At 35.5% G+C, this 20,621-nt stretch overlaps 1 protein-coding gene across 1 annotated transcript in view; it reads right to left on the bottom strand.

Annotated features, from left to right (window-relative positions):
- The window catches only part of LOC131182085 (uncharacterized), a 39,063-nt gene extending 25,546 nt beyond the window's left edge, over window positions 1–13,517 (bottom strand). The window contains exons 1-2 of the mRNA XM_058150721.1: window positions 13,308–13,517; window positions 12,727–12,978 (exon numbers count right to left, since the gene is read on the bottom strand). Coding sequence (XP_058006704.1) covers window positions 12,727–12,978; window positions 13,308–13,517 — 462 coding nt within the window. The remainder of the gene's footprint in view (window positions 1–12,726; window positions 12,979–13,307) is intronic.
- Between the last annotated feature and the right edge of the window lie 7,104 nt (window positions 13,518–20,621).

Raw genomic sequence — 20,621 nt, 5'->3', positions numbered from 1 at the left:
CAAATTCTGTCAAATCATGACCAATTCTCTACCCAAACCTGGATGACCAAACACTGCCAACCCAGAAAATGACCAAATGAACAGTGCGTATTCATTTAGTCATAACTCTCTCTATACTATCCAAATGACCTAAAATTACATCAATGGAAAGCTTAGACATAGGGCTACACTTTTCATGAAGACCCCTTGACCCAGTTTTGCTTTTAACCAAATCAAATTGTTAGCATAAGTTGAGTCACTAAAACTGCCAACCCAGAAATTGTCCAAAATACTGTTCCTTTGGTATGCTTGACTACTTTTGGAAAAAATGCCATAACTTGGTCTCCAAATCTGCAAATTGAGTAAAAATAGTGCCAAAAGTTTTATAAGCCATAGCACAATAATTTTTATGTTTTGACCAAGCTCTAGAAACCATTGCATCCTAGGAAAAATATTAGCCAAAGTTAGGAATTGAAATATGGAAAATGTTAAGTTGAACCCAGAATGCCATTTGATACCCATGTGTTCATTTGGCCATAACTCCCACTAGGAAATTCCATTTGAGATATGCCAATATGATCTGGAAACATGATACTTAGGGCTACAATATTGATTTAGACACCTTTGCCAAATTCTAAGTGTAAAGACCCTAAAAAGAGGGTCAAACATACTGCCCTGAAGTTAGTTATTGCCCTTATAGGACTGAGAGTCCAAGTTAATACATTGACCATAACTCACTACACCAAGCTTGAAAAATTATGAAATTGTACCTGGGAGTCCCTAAGACATAGAGGAACATATCTTGTGAAGGAGCCTAAGTCTAAAAATGACAATAAAATGATCAAATGAATGGTCAAAGTTTATTGACCAGAAATTGTAAATTCTAGACAGCTTAGAGGCAAAGGGACTAGTTATGGTATTTTGACCATAACTTGAGTTCTATAACCCTAAATTCAGTGATTTAAAACTAAAATTCAAGTTTAAACATAAAGGAGCAATTGTTATGAAGGAAGTATGACTAAATAGACATCCTAACCTAGTCAAATTCCTAGATAAAGATAACACATCAACATGAACCTAAAGAAAGGTTCATGGGAAAAATGCTATATATGATAATTAAAATACTCATAAGGATAATTAAATATTAAAAATGATATGAATATGTAAATTGGGACTAATGTCCTATTAATATGAAATTAATGGTACCAATGAACAGTACTAGAAAATAGTACAGTGAATAGTACTAAATTAATTAAAAATGTTTAATTGCCCATAGTATACCTAGACTTATTTATTTAGTTTGGATGAATTAGTATACCAATTAGGGACTACAGATAGCAGTACTTGAAGGAACGGAAGCGTGAAAAACACAAGATTATACCATTGAATTCAAAAATTTTCACCTAGGGTCACAAGCACCATGCAAGATTTATTTTTATCTATTTGATTTCAATGATAAACAACATATTAAAACTCTTTTAATATGTTTTTGGATCTGTATTTGCCATTTAAGATTTTAAAATTAATCAGATTAATTTTAGAACCCTAGATTAAATCAAGAACGATTACACTAACCTCTTGATGTCTTTGCAGCGTCTGCGCCTTTGAGATTCGTCTTGAGGACACGGATGTTGTCCTCTAGCTTGTCCACACCAAGAACACCTATGGCAGCCCTTGAATAGCTTCTAAAGCTTTTTCTATTAATTAGAAAATCAAGTTCTGCCTTTTAAGAGATTAAAGATGTAAACAGGACACTAGAAACAATTTCTAGCGTTCTTAATTCAAGAGATTGATGGCTAATCTGTTTGAATTGATGAGAGATGAAGAGAAATAGCTGGAGAGGCTCAAAGTGGCGTGACATATGAGAGGAGAGGCTGCTGGTTGTGTTTTCTTTTCATAACCCCACTTAAATAGCTAGGTTAACACATTAAACCCTAGCCACATGTCACCTTTTGATTAGCTCTAGGTTTAAGTGACCCAATCACATTGTGCCAAGTGTCAAACCTATATTTAATCTTGATTTTAATCATCTTACATGATTAAAAAAACATTTGGCAAGCTTATGTGTTATGCCATGTGTCACCATCTCATGGTGCCACGTGTCACACTGCAAAATGACCAAAATGCCCCTGTGTCTTAATTTTGAGTTCTTAACCCAAAATAATTATTTTCTTCTTCTAATTAATTTATATCAAATATAAATTAATTAATTAATCTCTATTAATTAATTTCTCATTAATTAAATTCATATTTAAACACTTTAAATATAAATTTAACTTATATTATACATCCAATAATCTAGATTTGGTTTCAAGTCATGCTAGGGACTTTGCAATCTAATTGCAAACCAAACCTATTTAATTAATCAATTAAACTCTTTAATTAATTAATTAAATCATATTTAAATAGGTGATAACTTGTGTATGTGTGTGACTTACTAGGCTCATCACTAATTGGCAATGAGACATGATATCAACTCTTAATATCATCAGAACTCTTTCTTACCATAAATGATTTCTCTAAATCATTTTATGAACCTCATAGACCATGGTTAACACCTAGCATAGCATGCCATGGCCACCCAATTAGTAATAAGATTTACCTTAAATGAACCTATAATCATATGTTACCATGCACTAGAATCTCTCTGTTACAAAATCCCAACTCAAATTTGAGTCATGGTTTATGTCAAACTCCATTTGCTATGAATATTATGTTCTCTTTTAATTCAGTTCTTGATTAAAAGATTTTCTCATCGAAACTCTTTTACGAATAAATCTATCTGTCTGGCAGAACTTGAAACATCAAGAACAATTAAATGAACATAGGATTTTAACTCTATTTACTTAGAGGAACAGATTCCTTCTTGATCAACACCTACCTCCATATATAACTAGTAGGAGCCAACACATGCCCATATACCCATACACAGTACAAGTATGAAAGCAGTATCAAACTCAAACTACCTATATACAAGATAACTGTGCTATCTCAGGTCTAAAGATTATATGCATTGATATGATTTATGACAAAACATTGACAAGAGTAAACTCCATGTGCTTGTCATAAGTGTCACTTAGTTCGACCTACTTATCATTTATAAGTGCCTATCATGTTTGTTATATGGCATGAGACTCACCATTCCATCTTATTTATATCTCATATAAATAACTTGGGAACAAACATGAATACAATCTTTCTGGATAAGTCATGTCCTTATTATGAAGTATCCTCGATTGTGAACCTATTTATGATACTTTGTGCTAGAAATATTGTCACTCATATTCTTAACAACTTAAGAATAATATTTCTAACAAAATATCAATGGACCTTTTCTATTACACATAAATATATTATGTAAACGGAAAAGTGGAAATGCCTTTTATTAATAAAATATATACAAGATACATACTAAATGATATGCTCTAGGGCATACTACTAACAATCTCCCACTAGCACTAGAGCCATTCATTACAATACCTTAGACCCATCTTCTCAAGATGTCAGTCTAACTGAGCTTGTGACAAAGGCTTAGTGAATGAATCAGCTGGATTTTCAGCTGATGCTATTTCTGCATGGCTACATCGCCTCGCCCAACTATTTCTCTGATAATGTGGTAGCGCCTTTCTATGTGTTTGGATTTACGGTGAGACCTTGGTTCCTTAGCCTTTGTATGTTGCTCCATTATTGTCACGATGTAGTGGGCTGGCGACTCAATGGAAGGAACTCACGTAAGTTACATCACGAACTTCTTTATCCAAAGCGACTTCTTTGCGGCATTGGATGCGACAATATACTCGACCTCGATGAGTGGAATCTGCGGTCATGCTCTGTTTGGAACTCTTCCAACCATCGCACCTCCATTACAAATGAACACATATCCAGAGGTAGACTTTCTATCATCGATATCTGATTGGAAATCAGAATCAGTATAACCATCCAATTGCAAGTCTCCACCTCCATAAATCAAGAATAAATCCTTAGTTCTTCTTAAGTACTTAAGAATATTCTTGTGACTATCCGATGTTCCAAACCTGGATTGGATTGATACCTGCTAGTCAAACTAACAGCATATGCGATATCCGGCCTAGTACACAACATTGCATACATTAAACTTCCAATAGCCGAAACATATGGAATCCTGGCCATCTTATCTCTTTCTTCAGGTGTCTTTGGAGACATCTCTTTAGAAAGGTGGATACCATGTCTCACTGGTAACAATCCTCTCTTGGAATCAAGCATGTTAAACCTCTTTAACACCTTTTCCAAGTATAGACTTTGGGATAAACCAATTATTCTTTTCGCTCTATCTCTATAGATGCGAATCCCAAGAATATAGGTTGCCTCCCCTAAGTCTTTCATGGAGAATGTATTTGACAACCATACCATTATAGTCATCAACATACCTGTATCATTACCCATCAACAGTATGTCATCCACATATAAGACAAGGAAAGTGATAGCACTGTCACTAACCTTCTTATATACACATGGCTCATCCTCATTTTTGATAAAACCAAAAGATTTAAGGGCTTCATCAAAACGGATGTTCCAACTCCTCGAAGCTTGTTTCAACCCATAAATGGATTGCTTTAGCTTGCATACCTTGGAACCATCTTGGGATTCAAATCCCTTAGGTTGTTCCATGAAAATGTTTTCTTCAATGTATCCATTGAGAAAAGTCATTTTGACATCCATCTGCCAAATCTCATAATCATAGTATGCATTATTGCTAATAAAATCCTAATTGATTTAAGCATGGCAACAAAGAGAAAGTCTCCTCATAGTATATTCCTTGCCTTTGGCGAAACCCTTTCGCTACTAGCCTTGCCTTATAGGTCTCTACCTTTCCATCGTGAACCAATTTTCTTCTTGATAACCCATTTGTTGCCTATAGGTACAATACCTTCGGTGGGTCAACAAGATCCCAAACTTGATTCTTATACATGGAATCAATCTCGGATTTCATAGCTTCAATCCATTTTGAAGAGTCTATATCGATATAGCTTCTTCATAGGTAAGTGGATCATCTCCATGATCTACTTCTTCATGAGTAGACAACTCTTGTTCTTCTTCATGAAGAAAACCATATCTCAACGCTAGGTGAGATACCCGGTTGTTCTACGAGGAAGCAGTGTAGATGTTTCATCAATGGGTATAGGTTGACTAGATGGATCTATATCCATCCGATGCATTGGTTGATCGAATTCTCCAATTCTAACTCTATTTGCCTTCCTTTGCCTCCTTCTTGAACAAACTGTTGTTCAAGAAATGTGGCATCTCTACTTATCACAACCTTTTGTGAAGTAGGCAAATAAAAATAATATCCAAAACTATCTTTTGGATATCCAACAAATCGACCTTTTACGATCTGGTCTCCAATTTATCGGTGTTGACTTTTTGATATAAGTGGACAACCCCAAATCTTAACATGCTTAAGACTTGGTTTTCTTCCATGCCATATCTCATAAGGTGTGGAAGAAAGCGATTTTGATGGAATCCTATTCGAATATATAAAGTGATTCTAATGCAAATCCCCAAAAGGAGATTGGCATATCAGTATAGCTCATCATACTACGTACCATATCCAATAAGGTACGATTTCTCCTTTCAGATACACCATTCAGCTGTGGCGTTCCTGGAGGAGTCAGCTGAGAAACAATGCCATGCTCTCTCAAGTATTCATCAAATTCAGGACTCAAATATTCACCTCCACGATCTGATCGAAGAGCTTTAATATTCTTTCCTGTTTGATTTTCTACTTCAGATTTAAATTCTTTGAACTTTTCAAAGGATTCATGTTTGTATTTCATCAAATACAAATACCCAAACCTTGATTTATCATCAGTAAAGGTAATAAAATAATGAAACCCCCATCTAGCCATTTCTTTAAACGGACCACATACATCACTATGTATTAGTTCCAAAATATTTTCAGCTCTTAGCCCTTGTCCAACAAAGGGTGATCTAGTCATTTTCCCTTGAAGGCAAGATTCACAAGTTGGAGTAGGCTCAGAGCCCAATGAGGATAGAATCCCCATTTTCTCCAATTTTGCAATCCTATCTTCTGCAACATGACATAACCTTAAGTGCCAAATATATTTTGAACTTGAGTTGGTTTTCACCATGGCATTGCATTCATTTAGATTGCTATACTCTGGCTAGTGGAAACACTTTCTTACTGGCAATGGAAACACTTTCCTGTTAGCAATGGAAACACTTTCCTGTTGGCAGTGGAAACACTTTCCTTTGCCTTTGTCAGCTTTGGTCTTCCCTTTCTGTTTAGCTATTTTCTTGGAAGGACCAGGAATCTGAGGTTTCTTTTTCTTATTGCCCTTCTTCTTATTGGACTTTCCAGTGAAGAAGATGCAACCAACGCTACCTCTTTTCCTTTATTGCCCAGCATATTCTTTTGGGCAATAACTAGCATGTTGAGTAAACCAGCTAAGGTGCATTCCTATTTAGTCATATGGAAATTTGTCACAAAATTCCCAAAAGACTCAGGAAGGGACTGAAGGATCAAATCCGTTTGTAGTTGGAAATCCATGTTGAAGTCAAGATGTTCCAACTGCTCAATCAGCCGAATCATCTTGTGGACATGATCCCCAACATTCTGTCCCTCAGACATCCTCATACGGAATAACTGTCTAGATATCTCATACCTAGCATTCCTGTTGTGCTCACCATACAACTCTTGTAGGTGAAGGAGGATCTCACTCGCACTCTGCATGTTCTCATGTTGCTTCTGTAACTCATTACTCATGGAAGCAAGCATGTAACACTTAGCTCTCATATCATGCTCCTTCCACTTGTCCAAAGTATCATGTTCCTCTTGTGTGGCCTCTGGAGGTAAGGGACCAGGAACATTTGAATCTAGAACATATCCTATATGTTCAAGGTTCAGGACAAGTTTCAAATTTCTTAGCCAATCAGACAGATTAGGTCCTGTCAACCTGTTATGATCAAGTATGCTTGCAAGGATATTGGATGGTGGTGGTTGTTTTGTGCTCATTTTTATCAGAAAATTAACTGCAGAAAATAACCAAATTAATTAGTAAATGTATCATGTAATTAACCAAAATGATTATGGTCTTTTAATCAAATTGGTCCTCCCACTAACTTAGCGAATCCTACACTTCCAAAGTAGAAAACGGAAATCCTAGTTGGATGGATTTCTAGTGGGTGATTGAATTCTTATATTTCTATTGATCATCCTCAGGTACATCCATTATTGGAATTACAATAAACTATAAGTGAGCAACTCCTTGCCCATCACATCTCATGTGAGGCTCAATCCTTTTACTAGCCCCTAATGCTCAAAATCTCAGGTACATCCAATATTGACTTATCTTGCATTAGTTAAGTTGATCCCATTGAGCCAGTAATTATGCAAATAATTTTAATGTCCTCAGGTACATCCAATATTGGCCACCAAACCATTTACATATTTACAACATCTCATGCTTAACAATTATTCTTAAGAAAATCTCTTAAATTAATTGCATCTCATGCAACTATTTAAAATTTCTTAAAATAATTGCCCCAATGGAGGGCTTATGTTATAATTACTTTAATTATAGCATTTCCAACTTAATCATTTGTTTGGAAGATTTTATAGCCATCCTAATTACTATTAAGGTCTCACTTTGCACATTATCCATTTAGCATGCATATATCATATAATTGCATATATTCCCATACATCTCATGCATTCATGGATAAGCAGTAAATATGGTATGATCATGGACTTTCTAAGGGATTCAATTCTGAGCCACCAAGAATTGAATCAGGGCATTCCTAGGTGCATTTCATTCATTCATTTTACAAGAGTTGCTGAAGGAGTACATAATCAACACTTGATATTGAATTCCTCCCACTGGTCCCACCAATGCTCTTGACCTCCTTGAACTTCTTGCAATCCAATATTACATAGTAATCCTTGGCATACCAAGGCGAATTTACAAGAACTTAAATAAATGAAATTACAACCCAAAAATATTACAAACTTAATAATACATGCCCAAAAAAATTAAAATAAATTAATTAATTTACAATCCCAAAGAAACATAAAAGAAATAAATCCAATCACATTGGTCTTTTATAGTCCATGATCATCCATCATGCATATCACTATTTAACAATTAAATAAAACATACATACTTAAATTAAATTGAATAGATCATATCCAACTTAAAAATCATGATTTGAATATGATTCAATTAAATTTAAAATTTCAGTTGTGAATCTCATTCAATATAATTTAAAAATTCTGATTTGAATCAGATTCAATCATCTTAAAAAATTCAGATTTTAATAACCTTCAAACATTTTTAAAAATCAGATTTGAATCACATTCAAATATTTTTAAAAATCAGATCTGAATTTTATTGAATCAATTTTAAAAATCAGATTTAAATATGATTCAAACAACTTTAAAAATTCAGATTTGAATTTCATTCAAACAACTTTTAAAATTCAGATTTGAATCACATTCAAACATTTTTAAAATTCTGATTTGAATCATAATTTAATTGTGTGATTAAAACAACTAATTAAACACTTTAATTAGTCAAAGAATAGGCCTTAGATCATACAACAATTGCAGAATTAAAAGCCAAACCTTGAATCACCCATGGAACCATTGTTGCCGCCACCAATGGTGGCTTCTCCATGTGTGACGCCACATCTCATGATCCAACCAGCAATGAATCTCTTGATCTCATGATCAAACACACAATTAAATTATATAATCAACAATCTAAATGGCAAATATAGTGGCTCTGATACCAATTGAAGGAACAGGCGTGAAAAACACAAGATTATACCATTGAATTCAAAAATTTTCACCTAGGGTCACAAGCACCATGCAAGATTTATTTTTATCTATTTGATTTCAATGATAAACAACATATTAAAACTCTTTTAATATGTTTTTGGATCTGTATTTGCCATTTAAGATTTTAAAATTAATCAGATTAATTTTAGAACCCTAGATTAAATCAAGAACGATTACACTAACCTCTTGATGTCTTTGCAGTGATGTCTGCGCCTTTGAGATTCGTCTTGAGGACACGGATGTTGTCCCTCTAGCTTGTCCACACCAAGAACACCTATGGCAGCCCTTGAATAGCTTCTAAAGCTTTTTCTATTAATTAGAAAATCAAGTTCTGCCTTTTAAGAGATTAAAGATGTAAACAGGACACTAGAAACAATTTCTAGCGTTCTTAATTCAAGAGATTGATGGCTAATCTCTTTGAATTGATGAGAGATGAAGAGAAATAGCTGGAGAGGCTCAAAGTGGCGTGACATATGAGAGGAGAGGCTGCTGGTTGTGTTTTCTTTTCATAACCCCACTTAAATAGCTAGGTTAACACATTAAACCCTAGCCACATGTCACCTTTTGATTAGCTCTAGGTTTAAGTGACCCAATCACATTGTGCCAAGTGTCAAACCTATATTTAATCTTGATTTTAATCATCTTACATGATTAAAAAAACATTTGGCAAGCTTATGTGTTATGCCATGTGTCACCATCTCATGGTGCCACGTGTCACACCAAAATGACCAAAATGCCCTCGTGTCTTAATTTTGAGTTCTTAACCCAAAATAATTATTTTCTTCTTCTAATTAATTTATATCAAATATAAATTAATTAATTAATCTCTATTAATTAATTTCTCATTAATTAAATTCATATTTAAACACTTTAAATATAAATTTAACTTATATTATACATCCAATAATCTAGATTTGGTTTCAAGTCATGCTAGGGACTTTGCAATCTAATTGCAAACCAAACCTATTTAATTAATCAATTAAACTCTTTAATTAATTAATTAAATCATATTTAAATAGGTGATAACTTGTGTATGTGTGTGACTTACTAGGCTCATCACTAATTGGCAATGAGACATGATATCAACTCTTAATATCATCAGAACTCTTTCTTACCATAAATGATTTCTCTAAATCATTTTATGAACCTCATAGACCATGGTTAACACCTAGCATAGCATGCCATGGCCACCCAATTAGTAATAAGATTTACCTTAAATGAACCTATAATCATATGTTACCATGCACTAGAATCTCTGTTACAAAATCCCAACTCAAAATTGGAGTCATGGTTTATGTCAAACTCCATTTGCTATGAATATTATGTTCTCTTTTAATTCCAGTTCTTGATTAAAAGATTTTTCTCATCGAAACTCTTTTACGAATAAATCTATATCTGTCTGGCAGAACTTGAAACATCAAGAACAATTAAATGAACATAGGATTTTAACTCTATTTACTTAGAGGAACAGATTCCTTCTTGATCAACACCTACCTCCATATATAACTAGTAGGAGCCAACACATGCCCATATACCCATACACAGTACAAGTATGAAAGCGAGATCAAACTCAAACTACCTATATACAAGATAATCTGTGCTATCTCGTGTCTAAAGATTATATGCACTGATATGATTTATGACAAAACATTGACAAGAGTAAACTCCATGTGCTTGTCATAAGTGTCACTGGTTCGGCCTACTTATCATTTATAAGTGCCTATCATGTTTGTTATATGGCATGAGACTCACCATTCCATCTTATTTATATCTCATATAAATAACTTGGGAACAAACATGAATACAATCTTTCTGGATAAGTCATGTCCTTATTATGAAGTATCCTCGATTGTGAACCTATTTATGATACTTTGTGCTAGAAATATTGTCACTCATATTCTTAACAACTTAAGAATAATATTTCTAACAAAATATCAATGGACCTTTTCTATTACACATAAATATATTATGTAAACGGAAAAGTGGAAATGCCTTTTATTAATAAAATATATACAAGATACATACTAAATGATATGCTCTAGGGTATACTACTAACAGTACTACCTACCGAGAAAATCATTAACTGACAATATATGTCTGGTTTGATTGTTCTACAGGCTATATGCCTACTTACTGGCCATTGTGCCTACTTTATTTCTGGCTTTACAAGCCTGACAGTGGGTCTCATGCCCGATAGCTGGCCTCGTGCCTGACAGACGTATACTGGATAGACATATGGCTGTCTAACCAGTATACACCCGTGCATCCAGCTTTTATAATTTGTTATAGGTTTCTTAGGCACTGATAAAAAATTAATTAAGACTTAAAATACAATAAATAATCACAAAAGATCTCGATAATGTTAATTATTTCCAAAGAGCAATAAAAATATAAAATACCCAGAAATTATGAGTTGCATATGTTATTTCAAATGTTAAATTATTGTTATTATAAATTATGCACCACTAAGCGTTATGCTTAGCGCGTTGGTTTCCATTGCGTAGGTACTGGAGATCACCCCAAGTAGTAGTAGTAGCCAGCAGCAAAGATAGAGTGCAGCCGACTGAGCCCAGATTTGCCATTGTCCAGAGTCACCTTACTGGTCTTTTGTATTTTAGTAGGGCCCATGTATAGACTAGTATTTTGGTTCATCATGTTTAGTCATGATGTAATTACTAGTTTATGATGTATTTCATTTTGGATTTGAAATGAAAACTTGTAATTTATTATCTATGAATTTCCATATGAATGCAATAGATGATACTTCATTTTGAGATCTCATAAATAGTTGTGAATGATATGATAAAAGAGAATATGATATGGAAATATGTGAGATGACTATGAATATGTTAACAGGTGATAGTGGAACCCGTCAGATGCTAATAAAACAGAGGAGGATCTGTTCGGGTCTCCACAGAAATAAGATATAAAAAAAAAATTTCTACACATAAATTACCTGACTTAAATGACATTAAAATTTATAATAGACATGACAAGACAAGATAGGGTGCTCCAGCACCGAATGTGGCACAGGGGCATCACATACTCATATATCATACTTACAATTCCAGTTAATACATACATAACAAATCCAAATGAGCACATCACTAATAATAATAATACATGCGAAGTTCTAAAACATAATAAGAGAACAAAATACAATTAAGTGTCGATAATAGACCTTGTCGACATCATATTTTGGCCGATCACCGAAGTTAATAAACTTTGAAATTAACCCCGCTGACATTCTTCGGTTGCGGATGACTCGATTAGAAAATAAACCAATCCCTGTCTAGTCGATTCATTTTTAACCTCTCGTCAAAAAGATCAAAACAATATCAAGTCTTCATGCCATCCAATCTCATTCTCGTTAAAGGAGGTCGAACCAACACCAAGTCTCCATGTCATTCAATTCATTATCGATCTCTCTTCAAAGAGATCAAACCAATGCCAAGTCTCCATGTCGTTCCGATCTCTCAAACCAATATCAAGTCTCCTCGCCAGTCAATCACATTTCCAATATCTCATCAAAGGAAATCAAACCAACATCAGGTCTCTGTGCCATCTAGTCTTATTTTCGATCTCCCTTTTATAAATATTGTGGATAATCGTTTAATAAAGTTAAGGTTTCAGTCCGGCTTAATGGTGCTTCCGATCTTAAGTGTTTAAATCAAGTTTCCAATTTTAATAATTTTAAGTTCTATCCAGTGTTTGGTCTCGGCTTAGGCCGATCTCATGGTTACAATGTTCTTCCAATCTCTCATACTTAGATAACATGTTCAAACAATCAAGCACTTGTACAATTTGGATGCTTTCCGATCTCATCAAGAAATTGAACAGAAGGGATCTCATTTCATATCAAAATAAAATACAAGTCATTCAGCTGGAGGATCACCCCCAGCCTGTTATACATTTCGCTCAGTCTCTCTCTCTCCTTCGGTTTCCTCCTCGCTCTCCTCTTCGTCTTGAGGGGCCAGATCCATCATCCACGAGAAGTCTTCCCCGGGATAACGCCTCTTAAGCTCAGCCAGGAGATCACTGTGGGCATTCACATAGGCACTAGCATTCCTTGTTACAGCCTCTTCTTCTTTCGCTCTGATCTCTTCAGTAAGGCGAGCAACGTCAGCAGTTCGGAGCGCCCGAGCCTCCTCAAGTTCATGAGCCTAATCGGCCAACTTATCCTCATAGGATTTCATCTGACCCTCGATTTCAGCAATGTAGTCATGGGCGGATGAAAGTTGGGCTTGGGCAGAAGCTGCTTCCTGGATTGCTTTTAAAATTTCTTGCCTCAGAAGACGAGCCTTTTCCCTAATTATATGCTAGTTCACCAGGCTCTCTACGCTCAAACTCATCGTCGGGCCAGGAGATCGTCAATACTACTCGGGATCAGCCTGTTCTGATCCTCCTAGAGGCAGATGGAAGCTCCCAGAACCTTGGCCAAGCCCGGGTTCTCTCGAACTGATCGGTTCCTCTCTAAGGAATGAATAAGGACCTGGGCGCCTCGAGACAGGGTCCTCACGGTAGGTTGGGAAGGCCCGCCTTCTGCGTTAAAAGGAATAGGTGGAGGTGGTGGCTCTTCTTGTCGAGGGGGAGAAGGAGCCACTTCTACTTCTGGGACCGGTTGCCTCGTAGGTCGGGACGAGTCTCCCGGCACTTCTCCTGAATCCCGCCCTGGCGTCTGTGACACCGCGGCGATCTTCATTTCTCATACCTTCCAGCCATTTCTGCTTTGCGCCTTCACCTCCAGCCATTTCTGCACAGAAAAATAGTTAGTGAGATTACCTAAGCCAGGAAACTAAAGATTTAGGTTATACTAGTCTCGGATCCTAGGTTAGAGAGCTGCAATTCATAGTTTTCGTTGGCGACCATCCGCATCAGCCACCATCTCAGTTCGGCCATAATAGCATATAGGCACGAGTATTTTTTAGTAGCTGCCTGATCCTTTAATTCCATTACCATGGCACCTTTGTCCCTACTCAGGGCGATCTTCTTTAGAATTGATGGACCCAGACGCAGCCAGCTGCGTGGGAAACCCTCAAAACCGTTCGGAATCTTGCTTCTCAAAATAAAGAAGCGATTCTTCCAATTTTTCAGTGAAGAGGGGAGATCGGTAAAAAGCCCATAGTGCTGTTTGGCTTGGAAGAACCAATGCTCGTCATCCTTTCGACGAGTAAGTCTATGCAGCTCAGCAAAAACCTTTGCTGTGGGCTCGAGCTTCTTAGCTCAGCATAAGCCTTTGAAAGCCACTAGAATTCGCTATGAGTTCGGATGTACTTGGGCTATACATACTTGGTGGAATTTTAGAACGTCCTTAAAGAAGTTATCAAGAGGAAACCGTAGCCCAGCTTTTAATTGCTCTTCATATATCATGATCGCATCATTTTCTTTAAAGAAGTGATCGGCTCGGAGATCGCCATGGCATCTGATAAGCTCGTATGAGTCGGTCCGAAGGTTGTACTATTGGCTAATCGACTGTATATCGGTTTCTTGAAGGATTGACAATAACTCATCTACGAGAAGGTTCTCTATCCCTGAGGAATGCGTTTGTCTTAATGGTGCTGCTTGACCACGGGCTGAAACAGAGGTCATAGGAGGTTCAGGCCGCCCACTCGACCTAATCACCTCGACTTCATTCGATGACCACGAGACATGGACGGAAGGAGGGCTCGCTGCTCTCTGACCCTTGGTGCCGCTCATTTTCAAAGAAACCAAAGAAGTTTAACTGAGGAAAGATCAAAACCCTTACCAGAATGTGATCGGCATCGGAAGAACTTAAAGAAACGAGAGAATTTTGGAATCACTCGCAAAGTGTTGAAAATAACATAAAGGAGCAACTGACTGACCCTTACCCTATTTATACCCGTCTGAGCATTCAATGCTCACAGTGTCCCAAGTGACGCATCGGTTAGCGGAATTCGCCCGCTTTTCTGACACGTCGCAGGAACATTCTAGAAACTCCATAAATAAAATAAGAGGAGATCAGCTGGCCAAGATTGTCGAATTAAGACAGATGTTCAGAATTACAGATCGGCTAAGGACGATTCAGTTTGGAATCGGATCGGATATGCACATTAGAGATCGGAAAACAACCAATGTAATAATAAAATGATAACTGTCAAAATAAAATTTTATTTCATTTCCAAAAGGTCAGATTACATCATTTGGGCAATCTCCAGAGATCGGGTTACATCATTAAAAAACCTTTAAAGGTCGGATTACATCATTTGGGCGATCTCTAGAGATAGGCAGTACATCTTACTTAGCAGGGACCTATGTCAAAGCCTAGTCTTGTGGCTGAATCAAAAGATGTGTTTGATCAGAAAGCCAGCCATAGGCATCGGATAGATGTACAGCTTAAATGGAGTGACTATGACTCTCATGATAATGAGAGGAGTCATTGTCGATGTCATTGACTAGAACCGAGCCGCAGTAGGGACGCCCGATGTGGTGAGGAGCCAAATGAACTTCAAAGGCGGTCACCGATGTTAAGAGGGAAATTAGCAGTCTTCTCTCCCAAAATAGGTTCACCGATTATATCGGTAGACCGACTGGAGATCGGTACGATCGATATTCTCGATCTTGATCGGTATTCTCGATCTTGATCGGTATTCTCAATCTTGATCGATAAATTAGTTCGGTTCTCTCACTGTCATCAAATGTGGTTATCATGATTTTTCGATCACCGGGGTCGTAAATTTTCAGTCGGGGAGCTAAGAGAATAGTCAAAAAAAGATCAAAAGCGTTCACCATGGCCAGAATGTTACCGGAGAAACTGGAACAGAAAAAGAGAGAAATGGAAGGAGGAGAAATGGAATATGGGAGAAATTCCCCGCTGAGGCATATATATAGGGGGTTTGAACATTTATTACTAGCGAAAATAGAAGGGGATGCATTGGAAACCGAAGGATTAAATGCTTTGACTGAGGCAAATTGGATAGAAGGAGAGGTTTAAGAATGGGAGAGATCGGGAGAGGGGCCCGATATGAGAGATCGAAAAAGGAGTCATAATAAAGAGATCGAAAGGAATGGGAGATCGGAAAGCAAGGAGAAGATGAGACAATTTCCAATAACCCTCTTCATAATCAGAACCGAGGTAGTTAAAGCGTTGCAGGCAAGATCAAATCTTCACCGCACGCTTCATTTGCAGAATCGCCCATAATGCTGACAGACGCCAGGACAGTTATGACAGCCCTGTGCTTTTGAATCTCCACCGTTGATCTTACTCGTAAGGACAAACCCGAAGCCCTTGGATCAAAAAGTAGATGACAAGACCGGCGTTTTTTGTTCCCGACCTTTGGATCTATCTTGACAAGAAGATCCTGAGCCGTTGGATTGGAAAAGAGAAAGGACAAATATTCTGAATAGGATCTCAGCCGTCCATTCTGATTCTCTTCAATTCTCAGGCATCAGATCATGTCCTTTTAAATCCAAACCTTCCATCTCCCCAAAAGAGATCCTGACCCTTCATTAGGAGCACCCGTTCCCTATAAATACCTACATGTAATACTGTTGAAAGGGGAGAGACGGACGAAAAAGGTGGTAACTATAGCGGAGAAGCTCTGAAATTTGATTCAGTCTTACTACTTTGCTATTTTAAGCTTTCGAAATAAAGAAACTTCAGAAACCAGTTTTCTTAAGTATCTCCATTGAAGGAGTGTTGGACCCTGAAACTCTTTATTTTCAATTCGTTCACTGCTTTGCGATACCATTTCTCAGTTCAGTTTCGTCTTCATCATCTTAATATCAACATTTTATTCTCCAAGCTTAATCTCATTCCAACTCGGTCACTGTCACTTCGGCTCAACTGCATTCTAACTTGGTACTTGTTATTTTAAAGTAAGCATTAGTCCCCAGACTATTAGCTCGCAGCTCTACAATATTTGTGGCTCCACAGTTAGTTCAATAGACTCAATCCCTCACAGGTAAGTGTCTAGACCGTTACTTTATCAAATGCTCGCTTTTTATTTTCTTTGTTCTCATGCTCGTAATTTTCATTAAGTTTAGTTATGCTAAAGAGCCCCACGTAGATAGTTATTCTCTTAAGTTTACCTTCTATTCATTAGTTCATGTTATTTATTTGTTCTTAACTTTTATTACCTTTAAATATAGGTGTTCTGGTTATGGGTAACGTGTAGGTGTCTAATAAAACGTTGACAGCTGTATCTCAACACGAGAGTTTCTTTAAACAAATACGAATAATAAAAGTTTGAATAATAAATTGGAGAAAAAAAAAGTTATGAAGTCGAACCACTAAACGAGTTCAGGAGATAACCTGGTATAGTGGGGATAAATATAAGATCGGATCCCAGACTGGTAAACGAAAAGATCAAACATTGCCTACCAAAGAGTACTGGTAGGGTGATCACAAAGGGGATCGGCAAAGACTCAGTCTGGTATCCCCTCCTTAGTTATAAGGCATCAATGGGTTAAGAAAAGCCTCGCTCGGGTTCCTAGCGTCTTCAGGCGCCAGAACCCTTAATCAAAGGTTCTTACGATATACGATCGTAATAAATATTTTAAGAGATCGGGGGAGAGTTCTTACTTGATTCTCATCCAAAATTTAAACAAAATGAGGAAATCGGAGGAGAGTTCTTATCCGAGATCCTTCCTTAAAGTCTTAAGCCAAATACTTTAAGGGGTCGGGGGAGAGTTCTTACCTGATCCTCATTCAAATAAAAACACGGAGATCGGAGGAGAGTTCTTATCTGAGATCCTTCATTAAAAACCTTAAACCACATACTTTAAGAGGTCGAGAGAGAGTTCTTACTTGATCCTCATTCACATAAGAAGACGGAGATCGGAGGAGAGTTCTTATCCAAGATCCTTCACCAAACTTTAAGACAAACACCCTAAGAGATCAGGGGAGAGTTCTTACCTGATTCTCATCTTAATTAAAATAGGGAGATCGGAGGAGAGTTCTTATCCAAAATCTTCCGCTTAAAACACTAAAAACATACTTGGAGATTGGTGGAAAGCTTCTTATCCGAGCTCTCTTAACAAAATTCAAATTAAAACAAAGCAGTTCCAATACATTAAATAATTTTACCCGATACCTAATCACTAAAGGGTCATCTCATGAACTTGTATTCTTGGGACAACCCAAAATAAGTGAAATATCAAATATTTCTTTATTTTGCATAAAGGACTAACATTATCACTATCCCAACCCCCCTAGTTACCCTTTTAATTTATAAAAGAGCATAAAATTAAATCTGTTTACCTTCATTGAGGGATAAGGAGGGGTGCCTAACACCTTCCCCACCCACATATGGGCTCCTAACCTAGAATCTTTATTTTCGAAGTGGTTTCTTTTAATTTATTTTCACAAATGGTTTTCTTTAATTTCCCTCAAAATTAAAGTGGCGACTCCTCACTCTTTTCAACTTCGGTGAGTGTTCATCCAGGCGACTGCAAATTACCTTGCGATAGACCTGCAAAGAAGAGAGCAGGTTAAACTCAATAAATGGCCTCTTATATCCTAGAAAAATAGGTAAACAGGAGTGAGTGTTTGACTCAGAAAGTAAAAAACTGATTTCAAGTACAATTTCTATAGCTATCTAAGGCTAATGTATCCTAAAGAGTGGAATGTAAAACCTTCATAGTTTTCATACAAATCACATCATGAATAATAAAAAGGTAATTTGGATCACTCATACACCCATATAATATTCAAATAGTACATATATGGGAGCTAATCTCCTATACAACTCTCTTAATCCAACCTCTGCCAACGAGTACATCTCAAGCCGGACTTTTGCTTAATAGACCAAATGCAGGGGCCAACGAGATCATCTCGAGCTGTGCCTACCCTGACTTATCCATAAAAGGATTGGGTCCCAACGAGTCAAGCTCCAGCCGCGTCTACCCGTCCTGTCCATATCCAATACCACACATCACATGCACGCCAACACACGCACACAGCTCCAAATTACCATAAAACACCATCCATAGCATTTCATCAATTAAGAATGCAATATAAAATGTGCCTGGTGTTTAACTACATAGATATATATTTATAAGTGGTGCATGGGTATGCTTGAACATATAATAATAGTGAAATTATAATTAAATTAATATTTTACTCACAGACGTGAACCGAGGTCACTGTGGTGGCTGGGCAGAAGAGGAAGGTTGTCCCGGTTCACCTGACAATTATATTACAATTATTTAATACAATTAACTCAATACAAGCTTAAAAAGAACCAAAGACACCTTAAGCTGTGCTGAAAATTCGACAGAGTTCCCTATATACCTAAGACCTACCCAACCTGCAAAATGATCCAAATAATACTTCTAAATCACATTTTCCTTAGTCACATCTCATTAACATCATATGACCCTTCCTGGACTAGTCAAAGTAGTCAAAAATTATATAACTACACAAAAAATAATTATTTCAAAATTCGGGATGTTACAAATTTTCCTTTTTTTTCCAATTAAATGCTAAATATTATTATAAAAATGGAAACAAAAATCACGATTTTTATTACATTTTTAGATTTAAAATAATTTAAATTAAAATCAGATTTAAATGAATCTCATTTGAGATTATAGAACATATATAGCTATATATTAATATAATTATCATCTAATTACATAGATTATTCTAAATTTGACTGAGATAAATTAAATTTGAAATAGAATCTTATAATTTTAATTTTTCATTATTATAATTTTTTGTTTATATTTTGTGCCAACATTATTTTGATTGAATCAAGATACATATGGACTAATAATGATAATTAATAATATTAAATTTAAATTAAATTTTATCATCAATATTTAAGGTAAAAATACATTTTTGTTTAATTTCATTTGTTTTTATATGTGCAATCACCTTAAAACGTTACTTTTTTTTTTTCCTCTTATAAAACACAATTTCTTTTCTTACATTTTTATAGGAAAACAAATAGAATATATCAGACTTGACAGTGATTACTAATATTAAAATAATAAAAACAAAACTCATAATTATTATAATGAATAAAAATTTATTATTAAATCTTATTAATATTTTTACATTTAATACATATCAAAATATGTATCTCAAAAATTATATAAATAGTAGAAGTATATTAAAAAAAAAAAAAAGAAGTCGGCTCAGCACTCAACAATGGCGAAAATCCTTTTTTTTTTTTTGTGTATTACTCTTTCCAAGTTTTATTACTCAAGGTTAACTATATATTCCCATCTTTTTTTTTTCTTTTCTTGCAAAAATATTTCTTTTATATAAATATGAAAAAATTATTAAAGATTATACCATATATATTATTTTTTTTATGTGCTTCACATGAATATATTATCTAATTTAGTTATCATTTAATTATTTAACTTATAGGAAATTGCCAATATAATGAAGTTTCAATTATATTGCTTGCAGGATATTATAATTAAACAATCAATAACTGGAGTAAGAATTCAAGATAAGCCGCAATAGAATGCTCCAATAACAAATAATTGATTTTGCATTCAGAAGAAATAGTAGTAATCTACAAAGGATTTCAATATGTGTAAGAAGTTAAATCTTGAATCTTAGCCAAGAATGAGAATGATGATCTATGATCTATGAGAATTGACAGCACAACTGCATGTTCTTAAGGGAATAATTTGGATGCCTGTTATGTATAATAATTTTTTATTTTCTGTTAGACTGTTGTAATGTTGGATTTGATTATAATTTTATTTACACTAAAAAATTATTAGGTAACATATAATTTAATTTTTGAAGTATTGCAAAATTATAATTTAATTAATTTATTTTTAATAAAAAATAATTTGATTTTTGATATGTAATTTGTTAATAAAA

Source organism: Hevea brasiliensis, chromosome 8 (genome assembly GCF_030052815.1).
Source record: "Hevea brasiliensis isolate MT/VB/25A 57/8 chromosome 8, ASM3005281v1, whole genome shotgun sequence".
NCBI classification, from domain to species: domain Eukaryota; kingdom Viridiplantae; phylum Streptophyta; class Magnoliopsida; order Malpighiales; family Euphorbiaceae; genus Hevea; species Hevea brasiliensis.
Note: the sequence above shows the minus strand (reverse complement) of the source record. Positions and strands in the feature narration are given on the sequence as shown.